An 18,243-nucleotide genomic window follows, 5' to 3' on the forward strand; every position below is an offset into this window, starting at 1 on the left:
TCCAATCCCTCAACCAGACCACTCTGGTTGTCCCCTGAGGGGTTTCAATGAATAGTACAGTACTCAATACACAATTCCGTCTCCAAGAGACAAGGGCCGTTATCAGTGGTTCCGTTCCGCTGATGTCAGGACACATTCCAAACCTTGTGTATTCCGGGTGTCTCTCTCTCATTTCCTGGGTCCCAGACCCGAAATAATAGCGATCTTGCGATTCTCAAAAAGGAAGGAGCGACTTTGTACCCTTTGGCCCCTCAGAGTTGCTTCACATTCGTAACACCCCCTTCCTTCTAGGATTTTTGCCACAGGTAAAAATTAATTAATACAGAGTCTTACAGGATTTCAGAATCTAACACAATACAAAAGAGTTTTTTTTTCTACAGAGTAATACAGTTATACATTCAATTCAGCATCTAGTTAGCGATTACATTGTCACTTCCTTTAATATCTTAATATCTTGTACCTTAATAAATTCTTGTAGCATCAGACTCCAATTTAATAACCACCTATTTTTTTTCTTCAGCAAAACAAAACTAAAGAGTTGTGATCTTAGCTTACGTGTATGTTACAAAAGTTCATGCAAATATCTTTATGTTACTTTCAAACTTAACAGTCAATCTTCCATGGGGTTGTCTTTATTATTCACATGCTTTGTCGAAATCCCTTAAAACCGGATCCTGTAATTAAAGTGGCATCCCGTCAACCCTCGCCCCTTTTCCAGTTAACTCCCACGTGGTTAGCTTGTATACCAGTGTGGAATAGGCTTTTGTATGCTCCTTTCATAGGAGTTATTTTATCAACAATGTTTTCCAAACTTAGCCCATTTGCTGAATTTCCACACAATTCTTTATTTTTAAGCAAGTCGTTAGTTTTATCTTCAGGACCATGCTAAAGCCCATGTAGACAACATCTACTGACTGTCCTTCATCAACTTTTCTGGTAACCTCCTCAAAAATCTCTATAGGATTGGTTAGACATGACCAATCACACATAGTGCTATGTTAACTATTCCTAATTAGGCCCTGTCTAAATTCTTATATACCGTGTTCTGTAGAATACCCTCCAGTAAATTTCCTACTACTGATGTCAGGCTCACCTGCCTATAATTTCCCACTTACTCGTAGAGCCTTTCTTGAACAACAGAAAAACAGTAAATATCCTCCAATTCTCTGGATCTCACCCGTGGCTAAGGACATTTTAAATACCTCTGCTAAGGCCACTGGAACTTCTGCACTAGCCTCCCACAGGGTCCAGAGGAACACCTTGTCAGTTCCTGGGGACTTATCTACCCTAATTTGCCTCAAGACAACAACCATGTCCTCTTCTGTAATCGGATACAGTCTATGCAAAACTTGACTCTGTGTCCACTACCAAATAAATACTGATGCAAAAAAACTCCACCTCTTTTGATTCCACGCATAAATGACCACGCTGATTTTCAAGTGGACCAGTTTTGAATTGAAGTGACCTTATTTCTTACATCCTTCACATGTATGAAAAGTAAAAATCTTTATGTTGCGTCTCCGTCTGAATGTGCAATGCGCAATCAAAGTAATTTATAATAAATAGAACAGTCAATGTAACATGGAAATACACTCAAATCAGCGTGAGTTAAATGTGTGTGTGTGTATATTTATTTATTTGTTTATTTATTAAATAGTTAAATAAGTAGTACAAAAATTTTAAAATAAAAAAGTAGTGAGGTAGTGTTCATGGGTTTAATGTCCATTCAGAAATCAGATGGCAGAGGGAAAGAAGCTGTTCCTGAATTGTTGAGTGTGTATCTTCAGGCTTCTGTACCTCCTTCCTGATGGTAGCAGTGAGAACAGGCATGTCCTGGGTGATGGGAGTCCTTAATGATTGATGCCACCTTCTTGAGGCATTGCTCCTTGAAAATGTCCTAGATATGATGGAGGCTAATGCCTATGATGGAGCTGACTAAGTTTACAACTTTATACAGCTTATTTTGATCCTGTGCAGTAGACCCCCCTCTCCCATACCAGATGGTGATTCAGCCAGTTAGAATACCCTCCATGGGTATATCTGTATAAATTTGCGAGTGTCTTTGGTGACATACTAAATCTCCTTAAACTCTTAATGAAATATAGCCACTGTTATGCCTTCTTTGTAGCTGCATTGATATGTTGGGCCCAGGATAAATCCTCAGAGATATTGATACCCAGGAACTTGAAGTTGTTCACTCTTTCCACTTCTAATCCCTCTATGGGAACGGGTGTGTGTACCCCTGTCTTACCCTTTCTGAAGTCCGCAATCAGCTCGTTGGTCTTACCAACATTGAGTGTAAGCTGTCAATTTCCCTCTATAACCATAGTTCCTCAAACCTGCCGCCCTTGCCTTTTATTCTAACGGGAACATACAATCTCCTAAAATTTCACTTTTGAAGGCTCCCACTTACCAAGCATCCCTTTGCGAGTAACCTATCCCAATCCACAGTTGTCAGATCTTTTCTGAAGCCATCAAAATTGGCTTTTCTCCAGTTTAGAATCTCAAATTGAGGACTAGTCCTATCCTTCTCCGTAATTATCTTGAAACCAATGGAATTGTGATCACTACATACACATCTGTCACTTGCCCTGTCTTATTCCCAAATTGAAGATCCAGTATTGTACTGTCTCTATTTGGAACCGCTATATATTGTTTAAAGAAACTTCCCTGAACACATTTGGCAGACTCTATCCTGTCAAATCTTTTTACAGTATGGGAGTCCCAGTCAATATGTGCAAAGTTAAAATCACCTATTCTCACAACCTTATTTTTCTTGCATCTGCCTGCTATATCCCTACAAACTTGCTCCTCTAAATCCAACTGACAATTATGAGGTGTATAATATAATCCTATTAATATGGTCGCCTCTTTCTTATTCCTCAGTTCCAGTTTCCAACCGTTTACAGAGTATTAGTTAACACGTCAGTTATTGCTGGTGTTGCTGGAGGACCCTATTAGTAAAGGAACCAGTAGACAGAACTAACCCTTAGCACAATGTCATGGATTCAGGATAGCAGGCAAGAGGCCAGGAGTAGACCATTCATCCACCATTTGGTTGCTTGGTGTGATTGGTTCATTTTAGAATTTAGGTGCTGTCAAAAAGTTGTTAGAAGTAATTGTGTCATTTTGTTTTTGGCTTAATAATTATGTTTGCTTCCAGTAAAGATATTTTTTAATTCTTAAGATGCACATATTCATGAAATAGTGGTAAGTATTTTTAATGAAATCCTATACACTTATCTACATTTGGAATATATAGAAAATTGCCCATGAACACTTATGCAAAAGTATTTAAAATAAATAGTGAAATGAGTACCACTGATTGTGTTAAAGTGTTATTATTGGATGTAAGATCTAATAGTTAAATTTAATTTCCCCTTTTAGTCAAAAATTCAAGAGTGTTTTGTCATATAAGGTACGTAGCATTTTACTTAAAGGTTTTGTATGTTATTGCTGAAGAACATTATGCTTGCAGATTCTAATGACCTTGCCATTTAATGATATAACAGTGTACAAGCTATAAACAAAAATGGTTCTCCAGACTTACTGATGTCCAAGCTAAGATGGGTCCTGAGGTAGTCAAGCAGTTTGGATTTCAATTATTTATCTGTTCATCTTAGTCATTATAGATTAGCACATTCTCATTCATTTACTACAGCATTCAATGCATGTGTTCATTTATTTTATAAGAAAATGAAGGTGGAGAAGGCCCAAGCCTCCTTGGCTATTAAATAAGATCATGCTTAATCTTCTTTCTCATCAATCTCCAAACCCTCATATCCCTTGATTTTGTTTATATTCTTTAGGAGGAAGAGAGACCAAATACAGCCAGCAACGATTGTTTTATTCTGGCTGTCATTTTTCTAAATATTTCCTGTTATCACCTTCTTACTGTTAAAGATCACACTTTGTACTGATTTCTGAAGAGAGATATTGTTATTTCTGTTTATGGTCCACCAGTTCTACTTTATTCGTTAGGCAAATTGAGCATTTTTATAAAGAAAAGGAATGTTAATAGTCAGTGTAGATATGCATGGAGATCACTTACTAATGGTGTCATTGGTGATTGGTGTTGGGGCCATTGCTCTTAACAATTTCATAAATGTTTCGTGGGGAAATGATTTGCAGATCACGATTTAAGAATCTCTGCAAACAGATTAAGATAAACTGGGAAGATATTTTCAACCAATGGTTCCCAAAGTGGACGATATCATCCGCCCCTCTGCGTGAGAATTTCTAAGGGGGTGATAAAGATAAAGGGGGTATTTATTTAAAGGAGATTAGAATATAAAAGCAAGGAGATAATGCTGAGGTTTTATAAGACATCAGTCAGGCCGCTCTTGGAGTATTGTCAACAGTTTTACACCCCGTATCTCAGAAAGGCTGTGTGGTCATTGGAGAGGATCCAGAGGAGGTTCATGAGGATGATTTTGCAAATGAGAAAGGAGCGTTTGGCAGCTTTAGGCCTGTACTCACTGGAATTTAGAAGAATGTGGGGGGGGGGTGGCTCATTGAAACCTACTGAATGTTGAAAGGACTAGATAAGGTGGATGTGGAGCATATGTTTCCTATGGTGGGGGTATCCAGAACTAGAAGGCACAGCCTCAAAATTGAGGGACAACCTTTTACAACAGAGGTAAGGAGGAATTTTTTTAGGCAGAGAGTGGTGAATCTGTGAAATGCACTGCCACAGACTGCAGTGGAGGCCAAGTCCGTGGGTATATTTAAAGTGGAAGTTGATAGTTTCCTGATTGGTCAAGGCATCAAAGGATATGGTGAGGAGGCAAGTGTATGGGGTTCAATGAGGTAAAGTTCAGAATCTGCCCTTTCGAATGGTCTTTACTGCATTTCTCTGGCCCATGGCCCAACTGAAATATTGCTGCCCCACTTTATGTACCTTTTGGTAGAGAGTCAGGTTTTACCTGAGCTATGATGACATCATAACTTTCCCATTTATTGATTGTAGCATTTGACATTGGACAACAGGCGATTGACCGTAGTTGTTAATCCACAACAAAAATGGCAGAAGCAGGCCAAACAAAAAAGAAGTGTAGACAGTATCTGAAATATGGACTTATGCTAGCACCAAGCAACTAATAGCATCAATGTGTCTATTGGCTGAAAAAATATTTTTTTCCAAATGAGGCAATGTAACCAACCTGGCTCCTTGAAAACATTTGAAGCAAATACACTCTGACAAAGCAAGTAAAAACTTGGCTTATTTTCAGTCACTTTGTGAAAACTTTCAGAAATGAAGACACTTCAAAACAAGTTTGCCAAGCACTTCACAATGAAACAGTGATAGTTTGCATGCTTTATACAACATTTCATTGCTCATTGCTAAATCTGGAAAGCCCCATACAATGGAGAGAAACTGATTCTGCCAGCAGTAAGGGAGTTTCACAGTACGGTTTTGCATAAGTCACCAGACTAAAGATGGTGCCGCGTACAGCAGCCGTGTTGCAAGCTCCGTACCAACTTTACAGTGTACTACTAATTTCTGCAATTTCCTTCGCATTATTTGTTCAAGAAGCTGATAGTTACATTAGATGTGATAGACTGGCTTTTCTGAACATCGTGAAGATGGCATTTACCCACAACGTGCCACCTTTTCTGCATTGAGAACCCTTGCTTACACGATCCATGAAAGGCTAATTTATTACACTGCTGCTACATTGGAAGCAGCACCGGAGGTGAGGGAGAAGGGCTGGCATCCTGGTGAGGTTGTGATGGCGTGCTAACCGGCCGCCGCTCCTGGCTGACGTTCAGTCTCTGGACAATAAGTTGTACAAACTGAGAGCCAGAACTTCCTATCAGGAAACAAAGGACTGCAATGTCTTGCGCTTCGTGGAAATCTGGCTGATGGAGGAGATACTGGGTCACGCAATTGAGCCCTCTGGGTTCTCCCTGTTCCGAGCAGACAGGTCAGAAAACCTCTCTGGGAAGAGTAAAGGAGGTAGGGCATGTCTTATGGTCATTAATGCTTCGTGCGACCCCCGGAATGTGCATGCCTCAAATCCTTTTGTTCCCTGGATCTGGCGTATCTTGTGCTGGTGTGCAGACCTTTCTGGCTGCTTAAGGAGTTCAAGGCTGTTGTTATCACAGCTGTGTACATTCCACCACAGGCTGATACTGACCTGGCTCTCAAGGAACTGTATAAGACCATCAGCACCTTGGAGACTGCATACCCAGAGGCTACCTTCATTGTCACCAGAGACTTTAATAGAGCGTCACTGACTAAAGTCTCTCTGAAGTTTTGTCAACATATCCAGGTGAGCACATGGGGTGATAGCATACTTGACCACTGCTACTCTCCCTTCCGCCATGCTTGCAAAGCGCTCCTCTGTCTGCGGTTTGGAAAGGCAGAAGTACAGGCAGAAGTTGAAACAAGGGCAGCCGTAGTTAAAACCGTTCACTGTTGCTTCAACCTATCAGTCTCCATCTGCAGGACTGCTTTGATGATGTCAGCTGGAATGTCTTTCATGATGAGGATGTCTTCGAGTTTACAAACGGGGTCATGAGCTTCATCCGAAAGTGCATCGAGGATGTTGTCCCCCAGTAATTGGTCAGGGTCTATCCAAACAGAAAACCTGGATTGGCAGTTCTGTGTGAGCAATCCTTACCATATGAGGCAGAGATTACATTGCCAGTAATCAGCAGGAACTCAAGGAATGCAACCACGATCTATGCAAGATCATCAAGGCAGGGAAATGGCAATTCAGGGACAAGATCCAGACACAACTCTCCACCAACAACACACACACCTTATGGAAAGGTCTGCACATCGCAGACTTCAAAGCTAAGTGGCGATGCCAACATCACTGCCTCTCTCCCAGGTGAGCTAAATATTTTTTACTCTCAGTTCGATGTCACCAACACTGAGCCCCCGAGGAGCCAAAGCAACCTGCAGGTACTCAGGATGTGTGCAGCACAACTGGCGGGTGTGTTTATAGACATTTGTAATCTCTCCCTCTCCCAGTGTAGAGTGCCCTCCTGCTTCAAAACATCCACCATTGTTCCTGTACCTGAAAAGACCAAGATAACATATCTAAACGACTAGCGTTCTGTCACACTCACCTCAATAATGCTTTGAGAGGCTGGTCAAGTACTACATCTGCAGCACGCTACCACCCACAATGGACCCCCCTACAATTCACCTACCAACACAACCGATTGACAGATAACGCAATAGCTACAGCTCTAGACACCATCCTTAACACACCTGAAGAAGAGGAATGCTTATGAGAGAATGCTGTTCTTGGACTACAGTTCAGCATTCAACACCATAATTCCCTCCAGACTTGACAGGAAGCTCAAAAACCTTGGCCTTCAACCTGCCTTGTGCTGCTGGATCCTGGACCTCCTGTCACATTGCCAGCACGTGTTAAGAGTGGGCTCCCTCACCTCTGTCCCTCAACACAGGTACCCCTCAGAGCTGTGTCCTAAGCCCCCCTCCTTTACTCTCTGACTGTGAGTTGACTGTGTTGCCACCCACAGCTCCAATCTGCTAGTTAAATTTGCTGACAACATTACATTGATTGGCCTAATCTCAAATAATAACGAAGAAGCCTACGGAGAAGTCACCACTGTGACACAGTGGAAAACAACCTCTCCCTCAATGTCACAAAAACAAAGGAGCTGGTTGTGAACTACAGGAGGAATGGAGTCAGGCTAACCCTTATTTACATCAATGGATCTGGGGTTGAGAAGGTCCTCAGTGTACACATCACCAAGGGTCTCACATGGTCTGTACATACTGTCTGTGTGGTGAAAGAAGCACAACAGTGCCTCTTTCACCTCAGATGGTTGAAGAAGTTTGGCATGAGTCCCTAAACCTTAAGCACTTTCTACAGGGGCACAATTGAGAGCATCCTGATTGGCTGCATCACTGCCTGGTAAGGGAACTGTTCTTTCCTCAATCGCAGGACTCTTCAGAGTGGTGTGGATAGCCCAGTGCATCTGTAGATGTGAACTTCCCACTATTCAGGACATTTACAGAGACGTGCGTAAAAAGGGCCCGAAGGATCATTGGGGACCCGAGTCACCCCAACCACAAACTGTTCCAGTTGCTACCATCTGGGAAATGGTGCCGCAGCATAAAAGCCAGGACTAACAGGCTCTGGGACAGCTTCTTCCACCAGGCCATCAGACTGATTAATTCAGACTAATACAATTGTATTTCTATGCTATTTTGACTGTCCTGTTGTACATGCTATTTATTACAAATTACTATAATTTGCACATTACACATTTAGACAGAGACATAATGTAAAGATTTTTACTGCTCAAGTATGTGAAGGATGTAAGAAATAAAGTCAATTCAATGAAAGCAATTCTGCTCAGTGACAACTCTTTTCAAAGATGAACAGATGAAATGTCTGAGAATGTGGAAGACACATTGTACAACATAGTTAAGACAACAGAACTTGCCTGCAGTTGGATGAGTCAGCTTTGCTGAGCAGCGAATCTTTGTTTCTTGGTTATGTTCACGATATAACTGTTTCAAGAGCTTTGTATTGAAAATGATGAGCAGTTTGAACACTTGCTGTTGTACACAGAAGTTAGGTGGCTCTCAAAAGGAAGCTGCTTGAGATGCTTTTATGCATTTTTAGAAACTATGATAAAATTCTTTGAAGACTCGAATGCTTAATTCAGTAATCAACTCAAGAATATTAGGCATGACATTACTTATTTGTCAGAAATATTTGCAACATTTAATGAAATCAGTCTTCAATTGCAAGGAAATGATGTGAAGCTTATCAAAGTCAAATCAGTCATCTCCAGATTTCTGTCCAAGTTAACCCTATTAAGTGCAACATTGGCCATTGTGACCTTTTCCAATTTCCGAACCTCTCTGAGTTGGAAGAAAAAGAAAGAATACCAGATGATGATCTTCAAATATACTGTGCCTACCTGGGTGAGCTGCATAAAAACATATCAGAGATTTTTGGGTCTTCTCTTGATCCAAATTCCAGATTGGGTAATAAATTCATTCCTGAATGCTTGTAATGAGGAATTAACAGGAAGGATGGAGGAAGAACTGATCTCGCTACAAAATGACTTTGAGCTGAAGCTAAGGTTCAAAAAATCATAACAAGACTTTTGATTGCAGGAAGAAATCTTTGGATGCTATCCTGTACTGTGGAAAAAGGTCAAAATGTTCTTTATTGCCTTTTCAACATCATATTTAGTGGAATATGGTTTCAGTGTAGTCGTCCAACTTTTTTCAAAGCAGCAAAACAGACTGCAAATTACTGAACATGGGATCTGAGACTCTTTACTGAGTGACATTCAGCCTGTTGTTGAGAAGCTGCTGTCACTGCCCCAAGCCCATCCATTTCACTGAAAGGTGAAAAAGCAATGAAGTAGTGAATAGTTGGACTACTAATGTATCCTCTAAAGTTGTTCATGAAAACTGTTACTGTAATTAAGTGAATAAATAATTTTGCTTGTAGCATTAAATAGACTTGAATAATTTTTGTAATTATTTGTCACTGCTTTGAATATCCTGTTCCTGTTTTCTTTCACTGTGCATCATAAATCAAAATTCTTATAGTGTTTATGTAATGGCTGGAAAGGGAGAGAGGGGATCTGGCAAAGTGGTTTGGGAGCCAAGGCGGCAGTAGCTCTAAAAAATTTGGGAACCACTGGTATAAACTCTAACAAATGATAGCTAACCTAGAGAAATGTTTTGTTATGTACTTAGCTTCAAGTGTACTTGCACTTCACATAGAACAGAAATTGGTTCAGAAAAATTACTGTTGGCTTTAGCTCATTAATTAAGTTATGCAGCTTAGATATTACAACTAATACAACAAGAGTATTTAATGCTAACAGGACTATTCGATTTACAGAATCTGGAACACACTTTCTCTTTTTAGCATGAAGATTGCATATGTTTAACATAGACCAGATTAGTATTACTACTTCCAACATACAAAGAAAGTATCAATTAATATAATCTAAAAGAAATTCACCCATATTAAATGTGTTGAACAAAATAATTGTGTCTGTGCAAAAGTATTTTATTTGGAAGTGTAGACTGATGGATATGGAAGTAACCTAATAAGATTGGTGAAAGCTCCACATTTTCACTAATGCAGTTATTGGTAATTTCAGCAGGTGAACACACTGTTTCAGGTTCAAGATATTGTCTGTCCTAATTAGAAATTGTTGAGAATAAGAATTATTAGTGCATTCGTAAATACTTCTTTAAAAACTCACATTGGAAGTGAAATGGATATTTAGCTGCAAGGCATGTAGATTTACAAATGGGTGTTTTATTTTGAGTTGCTCACTGTTAATGCTTCGCTGAAATACTGCAAAATTTCCCTTTGCATCTGTTCAAATACCAAATTATTCTTCTGTGTTTACTTTTTATTTACTCTTGCATATGCTTTACCTCTGAAGTCTTTAAGTGATTATTCATTGGCAATTAAGTAAGATTAATTCTGAAATCTTTTGCATTGTTCTTTTTGTTGCAGGAACACATGATTCTGTGCAGGTTTGCAGATCAGACAGCTGTTCAACTCCCTGCTGAACGCCTGCTAATAGGTATGAGGACAGATATATAGCTGACACTACCTTATAGAATGGTGGAGGAAAATGACTGAATGTATTTCATTTGGCCAGGACTGGTTGCTCTATTATTCAAAGCACAGAGGCTCGTAATCTCTTAGTATCAATAAATTAATGTGACTTGGACAACAAGCTCAATTTAAAAATGTTATTTTTGGAAATAACTACTGCAAGTTGCTATTAGGTACACTGTGCCTCTGCCTGCAGCAGCTATTTGAATGAGCTATCCACTTGGTTCCATTCACTTTGCCCTTTCCCCATTGACCTACAATTTTCCCTTCACAGTTACTCACAAATCTCTATTAGAAGGTAGAATTAAATCTACTTTCACCATCCTTTCACCCACTTTCTTCCTGTGCTTAGTTAGTGATTCTTAAATTTGTGGGTTCTCATTGTAGGAACTATTCCCAACTTGTTATTCTTTCAAAGGCACTGTGATTTCAGACATAGTTTTTTACATTTTTCTTTAATGATTGATGCTTTAGAAACAAATCAGCTCCAATCCTGCTTGTTCACCACTGCATTAATGGCTGCTTTAATTTCCAGGTTGAGATGAATTCTGTTTGTCACAGTCAGTCAGGAGTCTGGTGATATCATTTAGAACCTGGACCTATTTTCCAACCACATCTACTAAGAACCATGTGTACCGCAAGGAGAGAGATGCAATATTCAATGAGGACTTGAGCTCATCTTAGCATATATCTGTCTGGAACTTCTGAATGCATTTTACTTTCAGTTAATAGTAGGGATTTTCCTATTAAAACATTTGATAATGCTCACTCTTGTTGCCTTTTACTCCTCTACAGTGCTTGTCTGACAAATCTCCCCATCTACCTTCTAAGCTTTTGTTCCAAGTCTTTAAGAAGCATCATTATCTGCTAATTTCCAACCTGTGAGCTGCTGGCAAAGAATGTTTTTTGCATGTGCAGTTTTCCCATAAAATGTTAGTCATGGGATAATTGGGTATATAGCATTGTACAGGTAGTTCCCGAGTTACGAATGTCCGACTTACGGACAACTCGTACTTACAAACCGAGGAAGGAGAACGCCGTTGGCCATTTTAAGTCGTTGCTGTTGACACTGTGTTGAGTGTTTAACTTTGTATTTGGCTTAAATGTTTCTCAGTAAGATTCACCCTGAACCCCCCCCCACAACCGCGTTCCAGTCGTCTGGTGGTGCAATGAGATCAGCACTGGGCTGGAGAACGGAGGTTTCCCAGTTTGATCCAGTGACAGACTGCTCCCATGCTGGGTTGATGTCGATCCAGTGACTCCCGTACCATCCGTGCTGGGTTGATATTAAGCTCGCAACTCGACCTCGCAAAAAAAGCACTGCCACCTCCAGTTTAAATTCCCACGTGGAATATTGTGGATGATCAAATACCCAAACCCAGCACAGCCTCCACTTGTCCCATTTAGCCTGTCTCAGCGCACTGGTCCTTAGGACCCAGAGGACCTCGGGAGCCGGCGAAGCTCGGGACCTGCCACCCGCAGTGTTTCTGTTCCATTGACGGGAAGCGATCGCGATTGAAAATAAAGTGGAAATAATAAAGCATTTGGAAAGACGTGAAACGCCATCGGTCATTGGAAAAGTGTTAGGCTACAGTCGGTCAATGATCGGAACAATTGTAAAGGATAAAGTGAGAATAATGGAGCATGTGAAAAGCCCTGCCCCGATGAAAGCTACAATTATTACTAAGCAACGCAGTGGTTTAATTATTGGAATACATACGTTTCTTAAGTGTTTTATATGCATAGAAAGGTAAAATATATACTATATACTAAGACAAACGTTTGACTAACTGATGCTAAATAATACCGGATGTATTTGTTCCGACTTACGTACAAATCCAACTTAAAGACGGACTCAGGAACGGAACTCGTGCGTAACCTGGGGACTGCCTGTATATCAATTGGAAAACCACAGTGTATGTCTTGAACAAGTCACACCCAATTACAGTCAGGTCTTTTTTTGTATCTTCACATTGTTTATTTGATGACAACAAGAATACAGTCTTATATCTCTCAGCACAGTGGTGGAAAATGTACTTCTTTTTGTAAGCCTCGTAAAATTATGGAATAGTATAGCACAGAACGATGCTAGTTGTTTTATCTAGTCTCTGCTGGCTAACTGTATAATGATCTTGAAGGTTCCAGGTGAAATTTAGCTGAGGTTAATAATATTAAAGTTCAGGACTGACACAAATTGCTGAAGACCACTTTAGTGGTTGTATTATTGGAAATTATTGAAGGTTATTTGCTTTCCATAATCAGTAGCTGCTAGGAGCACAGGAGATTCCTTCTCTGCTCCAGCAATATGTCAGCATCATGTTTACCCCAAACCTGTCCTTTAAACCTTACAAAGAAGCATCCATGTTGCAATTTCAGCTCCTTAAATGTTCATAGACCTTTGTAAGAGAAGGTTGAATCTACATAGGCATGTTTTACAAAATGTCTTCATTGAGAGGAAAGCTCTAAACAAAGGAGATTTTTAAACCATCAATGAGAACTCAACCAGAACCCAAATTCTGGGTAGGGAATGACTTTGATCCAAGAATTCTTTTACGACTTTCATGTTCCATTGGCCTAGTTAATTAATTTTCTTACAGCTGTCTAAAAAGACATTTGGACAAGTACGTGGATTGGAAGGTTTAGACTCTAAACTTTAGAGGGACACTAGACAATGGGCTGACCCGTTGGGGCACCCTTTGAGAGAAGGGTGGTGCAGTCTGATGTGACCAGAATGAACATTACATTTTCCTGAATGCTATTGGTATTGCTTTGCTTTGGAAATTGAAGAAGAAAACCTCAGTTTATTAAAGAAGAATGACGCTTAGCAAGGCAACTATAGCTCCTCCTCGTTTAACAAAGGACACTTTTGATGGCATCATTCCTGGTTGATCTGCCAAGGCACAAGGTTGTGCCTCTTGTTGTCATTCTGGAGACGTGCTGTCCTTTCATCTGCCGTCTCTTCATCTCTTCTACTGTTTATTCATTGTCTCTGATCTTGGAGACGTGCATTTCTCTGCTCCTTTGTCTCTTCCTCTCTCCTCCTCCTGTACCTGTTTTTGTCATTCTGGAGACGTGCAACCCTTTCATCCCCCATTTCTTCATCTCTTCTGCTGTTTGTTCTTTGACTCTGCTCCTTTGTCTCTTCCTCTCTCCTCCTCCTGTACCTGTTGTTGTCATTCTGGAGACATGCATACCTCTCCTCCTCTGTCTCTTCTTCTCTCATCTTTTTTGTCCTGAGTCTTTGATTCTGGAGTCGTGCGGCCCTGGCCTCATCCGATTCTTGTTCTCTCACTCTCCTTGTCGCTTCCCGACGATGTTTGATATTATCTCTTGACCATAATGTCCCCCTTCTCTTTCCACGCAGCATAATTAGGCTGACCATATTTTTGTTTACCCTAATGCTGGATAGAAGATACGAAGCAGTAACACTAAAGCCTCCAGGATGCTGATTTTTCTTGATGATGTGGTTGACGCTCTCCTAAATGGACGTGATATAGTCACCGCTGTCCTTTGACTGCAGCAAAGGGTTTTATGGGTGTCTTGAAGTATGTCATTACAATAAGATTTAATTATCTCTTATTGATGGGTGGCAGTTAGATCTGTCCCAATCCTGCACATGCTGATGGTGATTAGCAGAATGTGACCACTCGAAATAGAGCTGCCCTGCCCTTTTGCTCTGGTTGGTGTTGCTGCTGTGAGCATTGTGAGACGCTGCTGAGGTTGGCCGTGCGCATGCATCGTGGTGTTGTGACGTGGTTTCCATCATGGCTGACATCGGCTCTCGGGTGAAAGCGGGGCTGTTGATTTTGGCAAGTGAGCAATTTTATACGAATATATAACACTGAACTTTGCCTGCATTCTGTAAGTTAGCACATTTTAAGTCGATTTAGCCAAAAATAGCGCCGCTGTAATGCACCGTTTGCGCTAATTGGAGGTCGCAAACAGACAAACAGAGCATGAGAGTTTTAGTAGTATATAGATGAGAAAAATGCAGATAAATGGGATTAGCTCAAAAGGCAACTTGTTGACATGGACAAGTTGAGTTGAGCTAAAGCCTGTTTCTGTGCTGTGTAACTTATGGCTCTATATCTGTCCATTGGACATCTGGGCCTAAGATTCCAAACCAAAGTAGGTCCAGTCTCATTCCTATCAACAAAGAGGCTATAACTGGTTAACAGAACTCCTGGAAAGAGTGCTGAGCAGAATAACTTAAGCGCCAACATCCAACACATTATCCTCCGCAACTTCCACCATTTTCAAAGGGACCCTATCACTAAACATCTCTTTACCTCCTCCACTTTCTGCAGGGATTGTTCCCTCCGCTATTCCCTTGTCCATTTGATCCTGCCCACTAATCTACCTCCAAGCACTTATCCCTGCAAGTGGCCTAAGTGCTACACCTGCCCAAACACCTCCTCCCACACCTCCATTCAGGGCCCCAGTCCTTCCAGATGAGGCAACACTTCACCTGCGAATCTGATGGGCTCAACTATTGCATTCGGTGCTCCTGATGCGGCCTCCTCTACATTGGAAATTAGAATTAAAATTAAAACTCCTCTACATTGAAAATTAGAATTAAAATGTTTGGCCACCAGGAAGTCCTGCTTGTGGCGGATGGATTTCTGCAAGGATTTCTGCATCATCCGCCACAAGCAGGACTTCCTGGTGGCCAAACATTTTAATTCTAATTTTCATTCCCGTTGTGCCCAGATGAGGCCGCTCTCAGGGTGGAGGAGCATCACCTTATATTCCATCTGAGTACCCTCGAACCTGATGGTTTGAATATCGATTTTTTTTTCTTCTTCTGGAAAGAGCAAAATTCCTTCCCCCCCCCACCCCACTTCCTCTAATCCCCACTTTGACCTTTTACTTTTTACCTGTCTATCACTCCCCCCTGGGTCCCCAACCCCTTCACTTTCTCCCATTGTCTACTCTTCTCTCCTATCAGATTCTTTCTTCTCCAGACTTTGATCTTTCCCACACACCTGGCTTCCCTTATCAATTCCAGCTAGCCTCTTTCTCCTCCCACTATCTTTTAATTCAGACATCTCCCACCCCTTCCATTTCAGTTTGGAAAAAGGGTCTTGGCCCAAAACATTGACTGTTTACTCTTTTCCTGACCTGCTGCGTTCCTCCAGCATTTCTGTGTGTTGCTTAGAATAATTTGATTTTTTTTAAAGAAGTATCTTAAGCCAATAATTCAATTTCATGCAGAAAACTTAAAATAACTGAGCCATGTGCATTCTGATGCATGTTTGGTTCATATTCGGGTCAAAGTGAATACTTAAGTGTTGTGAAAGCATAACGTTATTAGCTGCAGTGCTCTTAAGCCACATGGGAAAACTATTTCAATAAACATAATGTGGTTATCAATTTCAGAGCAGTTATTTAATTACCACCATGGTTGTTACTATGGCAAGAGTCTGTTTATTTTATTGGGGTTATTATATATTAATAACAAAATTAATTTTACCATCTTTTTTGTCATCTGAATTTGATGCTTTTTGTCAAATATGAGTTATGTTTATTAAACACTTTAAATTATTTAAATTGTCAAATGCCCTGAATGCAGTTCCAACAAATTCAATTTGTGACTCACTGTAAATTTATACAAAGAGTGTCTCTCAGGGAGTTAACATTCCTTATATAGATAATATTTAAACTGTTCCAAAAAAAGGCAGATCTAGTGACTGTTCTGATCGGATTCAGATTCCAATTTATTTATCATATTTGCGTAAAAACATACAGTGAAATGTATTGTTTGTATTAACAACCAGCACACCCAATTATTTTTATGTCAGGTTATGGCTTACTGATATATGGTTACCAACAAAAGTATTAATGAAATTTCTTTATTTCCAGGGAAGAACTGCATGGGCCTTGTGGATCTGGACCGAGCCTGGTCAGCAGAGGAACTTGGGTACAAGGTCTATGTGACATCTATGGAACCAGACAGCTGTTCACCAAAAAACAACCTGATAGTGGGTAGTTGTTCAGTCTAAAGTCTTAGTTTAATTACGCAATATCCTGAAGACAACAAATAAACTGCTCTGCCATCAAAGAAAGATGAGCTGTTTCATTGTGTGTAACTTGATGTTAGTCAACTTCTTACCATTATAAAATTTAAAATGCTGGAATTTTAAAATCAAGCAAATGCTGAAAATCAAGTAACATCTGAAAAGAGCAGCAGAGTTAATGTTTCAAGTTTGTAATCAGTTCCGATGAATGATTTACAATCTGGCTTTCTAACTCTTTCTCTCTTTCTACAAATGCTGCCTGACCTGGTTAGTATTTTGAGCAATTTCTGTTTTCAGATTTCTAGCATCCACTTTACTTTTAGTTCTTCCTTTATCCATACTCAACAGCAGCAGTGATGAGGTCATGAGTCATTGTTTATGGTGGAATACCCCTACACCTATGGTTTCCCACAATGAATTAAGTGTAAATATGGAAAATAGCCTTTGATTGCACAATCTCACATATTTTAACAAAGAACCCTCCACCCCTCACCGCATTTCACTGCCTTTTAAACTACTATTCTATGAATTGCCTGATGAATAGAAGTAACCAAGCCATTAAGTATCATTGGGAATATTTAGATACTTTTCCTGATTTATTGCATGTTATAATTGTTTGGATTATAACATTCACACTCTTCCTATGTGTTTCAACCAACAAAATAACAGAATCAGAAAATATGATCTAGTAGAAGTTGAGAATCTGAGAATGTACTTGAGGAGGATGCAGCTAACGGATTATTGTGGGCAAGTTTCTGCTTCCTCAGTGAACTGCATGCTGCTGAGGATTCTGTGAAATCATCCCATCTCAATGTTTCAACTTTGGTAAAAGCAGAGTGTTATTTTCTTGCTTTTTTTCTGAATGCTTTCGTTTGTAAGATAATGTATTTTTAACACAGATAAAGACTTGTAATCAATGTTAGGTAGGTAAAGCTAACATACTTTTAAAGTGTTTTAAGAAAGTAATATAGCTCTAATATAGATAGACATAATTCACAATATTCTTGATATCTCTAGAATTGTCCTGATATTATGGGTTTGATTCAAGCCAAGGGCTATGTATGATTGACAACTTGAGTGTTTTAAGTATATTGCCAGTACTTTGTAATAATGTCTGTTAATATTAGTTATTTTCATTGGGATCACTAGATCCTCCTCTGAAAATTTCAAAACCCCAGATAAATATTTTGATTAAACAGCCACTTGGAAAGCAACAATGCAGATTGTTTCAGTTTATTGAATGGGTATATGTGTATTAACCTAGATGATGATGAAGTCAAAATTTAATATTTATATTTAAAATCAATAGCCTACTACATTATGTAATATATTGCACACCAACAAAATATCACGTTATTGTGCTCACAAAAGTTTCCATTATACTTGAACTACCCATATATATTCATATTCAAAAAATTGCAAGCAAAATTTTGTTTCAGAAGTTGCACAAAATATTTTATGGAAATACTAAATATCATAGACACTAAACAATATTTATTTTCAAAAGGTTAAACTATAACCTATAGTTTAACCTTTTTTTATACTTACGGGGTGACTTGGGAACGGCGATCTCGTGCAACACAGTTCGATGGATATGATTACATATTCCTGTTTCAGCTCGATACAGCTGAGAA

At 39.7% G+C, this 18,243-nt stretch overlaps 1 protein-coding gene across 5 annotated transcripts in view; it reads left to right on the forward strand.

The window, feature by feature from the left end:
* gstcd (glutathione S-transferase, C-terminal domain containing) overlaps nucleotides 1-17,826 on the forward strand; it is a 230,140-nt gene extending 212,314 nt beyond the window's left edge. For 2 of the 5 annotated variants that reach the window (XM_073042489.1, XM_073042492.1), the window contains 3 exons: nucleotides 3,388-3,418; nucleotides 10,488-10,557; nucleotides 16,455-17,826. In XM_073042489.1, the coding sequence (XP_072898590.1) occupies nucleotides 3,388-3,418; nucleotides 10,488-10,557; nucleotides 16,455-16,594 (241 nt within the window). In that variant the 3' untranslated portion in view covers nucleotides 16,595-17,826. The remainder of the gene's footprint in view (nucleotides 1-3,387; nucleotides 3,419-10,487; nucleotides 10,558-16,454) is intronic. The other 3 variants (XR_012098606.1, XR_012098605.1, XM_073042491.1) reach the window with 3 other exon arrangements.
* The last annotated feature ends 417 nt before the right edge of the window (nucleotides 17,827-18,243 follow it).

The sequence above is a fragment of the Hemitrygon akajei genome, chromosome 4 (genome assembly GCF_048418815.1).
Source record: "Hemitrygon akajei chromosome 4, sHemAka1.3, whole genome shotgun sequence".
NCBI lineage: Eukaryota > Metazoa > Chordata > Chondrichthyes > Myliobatiformes > Dasyatidae > Hemitrygon > Hemitrygon akajei.